Below are 6,334 nucleotides of genomic sequence, written 5' to 3' on the forward strand. Positions count from 1 at the left end.
ATATATATATATAGTCCGATTCCAAGGGAAAATATCGGCTATAGATATTTTTTGGGGTTGAATTCCAAAAAATAGATAAAAAAAATCTGATTTCCGGATAGAGACATGGATTCCATGGAGATGAGCTATGAGGGTCTACGGAATCCACTGTAGCTCTGCGGAATGGCAAAATCGTAACTAAATCGGGGATACTAACGCCAAAAAAAAATACCTCAATGAACAGTGCTGCGGAGGTGCCTCTGCGGACCTTGCTAGCAGCTCTGCATAACTGTTCATCAAGTTTTTTTTTTTTGATTTTTTTTCATAAATACCCATATTAAAATCGAAGGATTATAATGAGATATCTTATTAAGATCGGATGATTATTCCTTCTTTTCTTCTGGTCCCACTAAATCAACATATCTTATTATTATTATTTTCTTTGTAATAATTATAAAACTAATATAATACAATGAAGAGGTTTATCACTTATTGATATCGGAGGATTATAATGAGATTATTGATTATTCTCTCTTTTGGTATAATGAGTTGATATCGGAGGATTATAATGAGATTATTGATTATTCTCTCTTTTGGTATAATGAGGAGGATTGTAATAATTATAACCTATATAGGGGTATCAATGCAACAACAACAACAACAACAAAAAAAAAAAAAAAAAAAAAAAAAAAAAAAAAAAAAAAAAAAAATTGATGAACAGTTCTGAGGAGCTACTAACGAGGTCCGCGGAGGCACCTCTACGGAACTGTTCATCGAGGTTTTTTTTTTCGTTAACATCCCTGATTTAATTACAATTTTTCCATTCCGCATAGCTACAATGGATTCAGCGGAGCCCTCATAACTCATCTCCGCGGAATCCATATCTATACCCAGATATTCGATTTTTTTTTGTCTATTTTTTGGAATTCAACCTCAAAAAATGTCTTTAGCTGCTATTTTCCCTGATTTCAAACCCCTCTACTAATCTTGATCTCTAACTCCTTGGTAGGAGAGCCACAAACCACCATGGAAGCTCTCCCACTACAAAGACATCCTTTTATCTAATTCCTCTGTTTGTCCCCGAAAGCCATTTGCTCAATCACCGAGTGAAAGAAACTCCAATTGATGGGGTAAAAGCTTTGTCAAAGTCAATTTTGTAAACCATGGATTCAAATAAAATAAATATATTCAAATATCATCTCTAACATCTCTTATAGCTTGTTTTATTACAGTGGATCGTCCGATTCTGATTATTCAATATCAGATAATCACTTTCGATATACATATCCAAAACACCCTTGTATATCACTTATAAGTTACACCTGAATTATAGACCTTGAAATAAATTCACGCCACTACAAATAGTAAAGTTTATTCTTGAATCTTGATGACCAAAGATGTTACAAAAAGTCGAATTGGAATACTAAATTTTGCTTTATAAGCTAACAGACTATAACATGCAACAATCTAGACGCTTTCTACAAACTCACCTTCGTGCTATTGGCGTCTCCATTTTCCTGCTCAATGATCTCATTTAAAGCAGTTCTCGACTCTTCAATCGGTTCACTTTCCTTTTTCAGCTCTGTTTCAAACTCTTTTGCTGCCTGCAAACGTCGAGATAAATAATTAAAAAAATAATTTAAGAAGTTCACGTCACATTTGGGGAAATTGATTGAAAAAATTAATGTCAGCAAACTCATATCCTGCAAAATAGATCTACTTTATCGTTAAGCTTTGATGTATGATTTTGGATCGAGCTTCTTTATCACTAAACATATCAGCTCAAATCAGGTTTCTTAAACCCAATTTTTTTTATTAAAAACAAAAACGACAGATAATTTACATCTTGAAGATAGGAAGGTAGAACTTCATATGGCAGTCATATTGATTGAAATATTTATTTATGCGTTCTGAGAGAGCCCATCGAATCAAATAGCATGAACATGAAGCTTATCTTAACCAAACGAAGAATTAAAAAGTGAAATCAAACCTGTTGGAAGCTCTTGAAGGTTTTTCCGATGCTACGACCAACCTCCGGCAGCTTCTTAGGGCCGAAAACAAGGGTGGCGACGCCAGCGATAACCACCAGCTCGGGCATACCAAGTCCGAACATACAATTACAAGAGAAACCGCTTTTTTTGGTGTTGGCCGGAATGGATCTGTGTCGTTGGACGAGATTCAAGGGTTTGAATGTCGTGGTGAAGAAGGATGAATTCGATGACGAAAATAGAGAGGTTGATGGTGTACGTTGTGGAGTTGTTGGCGTGTAGAGTGAGGTTAAACTTGAAGCAGCGGATGAAATCGCCATTTTCGGAGAAAATTGGTGGTAGTTGGATCAAATTTTACAGGAAACTAGGAAATTTTAAGTCTGCTGAAACAATGAGGGAAAAGGAGGTAGGTAGATGATGAGCATCTTCATATTAAAATATTAAATTCATGATCATTTAATGTAAGGAAATTATAAAATATTATCCCAAACAATTTTTATTGAAACAATAGTTTTAAATATGTTTTTCGTTTTATCTGTTTAAGTCTCAATATAGTAAGTTACATTAATAGTCCCTTCAGTTTGGGATAATTTACATACTTTGGTCCCTAATTTTTTTTTAATCCGGACTATCTTAGCCTAGTTCCCGAGTTTTAGCAAAGATAAGAAAAAAAGTAAGGAGAGAAAATAAAGAAAAAGGAATTATTTTATGTTCCCGAGTTGGAAAAAAATAAGAAAAATTAAACATTTTATTCATTCTCTCTAAATTCTTCCAAATCGAAAGGAAATGTAAGAGGAAAAATGATTATTTCATTTCCTTTTACTTCCTTCTTTTAATAAAACTGTTCATTTCTTCGCATTTCCACCCATTTCCTTCATTAAGTTGAACTCAGAAAGAGGGTTTGTTTTGTTTTGATTTTGATAGATGTAAAAAGACTTAATTATCTTCAACAAATTTTATCATTAAAACAAGGACACTGTATCACATGTATCCATCCACCTACCTTTTTTTTGGAGAAATAAAAATTTAAAGTAAAAGAATAAAGTCTCACCCCAAAAACATAATTACATAACTTCATTTGGTTATCAAGCCAAAAGTAATGAATTCTTTTAAAATTACAAGAAAATATAAACCAAAATGAGGCATTAACGATTGTTTTCTTCCTATCCTTTCAAAAACTAATCTCTATACATCTTTTGAGATTCTTGATTGAAAAATCTACAACACTCTCATAAACATCCTCAACAAAATCTTCATTTTGTCATAAAACCGTTAATGAAACTGCAGCCGAACGAAGCTTCACGCCCTCATCCACCCATTTTGACTGTGGTGCAGTTGCTGCAGCAATAATTGTCTGCAAGAAATAGCAACATACTTTCATTGATATAATTGGGAACATTTTTCCTAATAGAAAATTTGAAAGTACACTGCTATTAACTGGGTATATTTTTCAAAGTACAGTGCCTTAATAGAAAAATGAAACAAGTAAATAAAAGTTGGTTGCTATTTCTTGCATTCAGCACAAAAAAAAAAAAAAAGTGGTGAGTGTAAGTAATAAAGTAAACATACTTTTCCACTATTGACTGCAGCTACTAATGCAACACGCTGATCATCGTTCCCAAATTCATAGAAATAATACGACCTGAACAGAATCAAAATCAATCATGTTTTATTACTTTTTCATTACTTTATTATAGGTTAAATGCAAATAATGTAAACGTACTTTCATATATTTGTGTATTATAACATTCTATTTTCGTTTCTTTCTATTACAACATTCTAATAGGAAAAAATGTTTCGCAATTTCTATTACAACATATTTTGAAAATTCTACCAAATTATAACAGTGAAAATTGATTTGCTATAACTGGATAAACTTTTTAAAATATAATGTTGTAATAATTTGAAATGAAAATAGGATACTATAATAAATAAATCAATAAAAGTATGTTGCTATTTCTTGCATGTGACCCTTTCTTGTACCCCGTATAATGGGAAAGGACAGTATGATATAAATGCAAAATATAACCTGTAACCTTCATCTTCCTTTATTTTTATGGCACGTGCTGAATATAAACTTGTCCCACCTATCAAAAACCAATGAAAAATTGTAAATAAGAAATCACAAGATGCAAAATTTATATAAAATTTTAATAATTTTCATTTGTATCACATAAGCTATTATTAAAATAACGATCCAATTCTTTTAAAAAGTTGTAAACACTTGATTATGTCATGAACAACTTTTTACCCGTTTCTTAATTTGATAGGTTCTTGAATTTTTTACGTATTTGACCCGTTAATATAACCCAAATTAACCCATTTTTCACATTAACAAATTGAAATTTTCCCCTCTAATCTATGCTCAAAATTCAAATTTACCTGGAACAAAAATCTTTTTTGCTTCCTTCAAGGTCCCAAAATCAGAAACATCTTTGGCCTGAAACAGTATATATCAACTAACATTCAAAAAAGAATATTGTTGCAATTTTCATGGGACTAATAGGTACAAGGCATTAGTAGAATTTAATCTTATATTTATAACAAATGACAGAAATAGCCATACTATTTCATGATGGAATTTTAGTGGTATAAAGTTGGATGGTGTGAATTTCCTTATAAACCAAACCAACTATGGGTTTGATCTTCAACAAATGTAGCAAAAGGAAGGATCCAGATATCCAGCTTTATACCATTAACATTCCAACATTGCATTGCATCTCTAAGATATGAAACTTTTTATTAAACACTAAAGCTTTTTAAGTCTCACAAACCTCTAAAAATGTGATCTTTAGTTGATTAGAAGGGCGGATGACAACACTTAAAACTTCGGATCTGTATTAATTGCTAACCAAGTGAGACTGCATAATCATATGGTAACATTCACATTTAGTAGAAAACCAAAACCTCAATTTCACAACAAATAAAGACATATTACTTAGGCATATAACTTTACAATCTATTTCTACTATAGATTGTATTTACATATGATATGAATAGTTTATTCCATTTTGTTATCAAAGAGGCTTTTGTATTCATATGTTGTGTAAGAAACAATACAAAGAGGGAGAGTTTTATAACACAATGGATGCAGAAAAAACAAGTTAATAGAGTAAGTCAAGAACACTGAGGCTTTATGTTCTAACTGTTATAAAAATTACTATTCATACAACATTTGATGTAATAGGGGAAAAGAAGCAGGGCTTAAGATAAGTAGATAGCATATGAACTATTAACACAAAACAATACAAAGATAAAACTTAAATTACAGTTTTACCCATCAGGTGTAGCAAACCGTGCTGCAAATGTCTTTGGTTTAGCTTTATCTCCATATAGAGATAAACCAGCATTATAGTCCTATGAAAACAAAACAGGAATAAAGTACCATTAATGTCATGAAAAAGATGCAGTTTGAAAAACTGAAGCTATCAGATAATCAATTTTGAATAACCAAATTTGAAACTACAAACTGTTAGAGTAAAGTTACTTAAATACAATTATTAATTCTTTATATAAGAAGAACTCTACAAATACCAACACCATGAAAAGTGATTATTACAACTATATGATGCAGCGCCAACTTAATATCACAGATTAGTTTAAAAATCCCAACCTAACTCATAAACATTAAAGAAGCTTTAATTGTACATTGCAAGTATAATCACGAAAGCCTAAAGAAAAAATTAACGAAAACGATAACAAAATCTGACCTCTGGCTCCATAATATCCTCAAAATCAGGCGGGATCCTGATGGCGAATCCACTACCGAAGAATCGAAACCATGATTTAGTGCTGGTAAGGCCTGAAAGAATCGTGTTAGTAGCAGAAGATGAAGTAGTTTGAGCTACGAGAATTTGAGGTTGAACAAGCGCTATTAAGGATGATACAGTGCAAATTGAAGCAAATGCTCTTCTGGAAGAGGAATGTTCAGAGATAGTGTTTGTTATACCATTAAAAGGGTTTAAAGAAGGTTTAGGGGGATGTGATTGTGAGGTCAAAGAGAGAAATCTGGCCATGAAAACTGGGGTTTTGAGAGGATCAGAGGGAAGGATCGTTCATCGTTGGAAGTGGCCATTAAAAAGGATAAGATCCCTTGCGTCCTAAAACAAAATATGAACTTCGTAATTAATTTTAGTATTTTTCTTTTGTTTAAAATAACACTGGTTTTGTAAAAAAAAAAAATTAGAATAACCAATATCTTCTTTTATTTTGCTTCATAATTAATTTTAGTGTATTTTCCCTTTGTTTAAAATTAGTGGGATGTCTTTACAACGTGTTATTAGTCTTATATTTTTTATACAATTTTTTTAATGTTCCGCTTGTATTGTAAACATTTCCTTAAATTTTAAATTAAAGAGGAACCATTT

The 6,334-nt window shown here is 31.6% G+C and overlaps 2 protein-coding genes across 2 annotated transcripts; both read right to left on the reverse strand.

The window, feature by feature from the left end:
• Positions 1-1,339: 1,339 nt before the first annotated feature.
• LOC111882419 (sec-independent protein translocase protein TATA, chloroplastic) lies at positions 1,340-2,417 on the reverse strand. The gene is made up of 2 exons (XM_023878788.3): positions 1,970-2,417; positions 1,340-1,583 (listed from the first exon to the last, which is right to left on the reverse strand). The coding sequence occupies exons 1-2, from the start codon at positions 2,285-2,287 to the stop codon at positions 1,458-1,460; spliced, it is 444 nt and encodes a 147-aa protein (XP_023734556.1). The 5' UTR covers positions 2,288-2,417; the 3' UTR covers positions 1,340-1,457.
• Positions 2,418-3,014: 597 nt separating this feature from the next.
• Positions 3,015-6,069, reverse strand: LOC111882418 (uncharacterized). Its single transcript, XM_023878787.3, has 7 exons — positions 5,678-6,069; positions 5,245-5,324; positions 4,742-4,802; positions 4,350-4,407; positions 3,997-4,054; positions 3,537-3,609; positions 3,015-3,321 (listed from the first exon to the last, which is right to left on the reverse strand). Exons 1-7 carry the CDS (start codon positions 5,981-5,983, stop codon positions 3,229-3,231), a joined length of 729 nt encoding a protein of 242 aa, XP_023734555.1. The 5' UTR covers positions 5,984-6,069; the 3' UTR covers positions 3,015-3,228.
• Positions 6,070-6,334: the final 265 nt, after the last annotated feature.

Source organism: Lactuca sativa, chromosome 8 (genome assembly GCF_002870075.4).
Source record: "Lactuca sativa cultivar Salinas chromosome 8, Lsat_Salinas_v11, whole genome shotgun sequence".
NCBI classification, from domain to species: domain Eukaryota; kingdom Viridiplantae; phylum Streptophyta; class Magnoliopsida; order Asterales; family Asteraceae; genus Lactuca; species Lactuca sativa.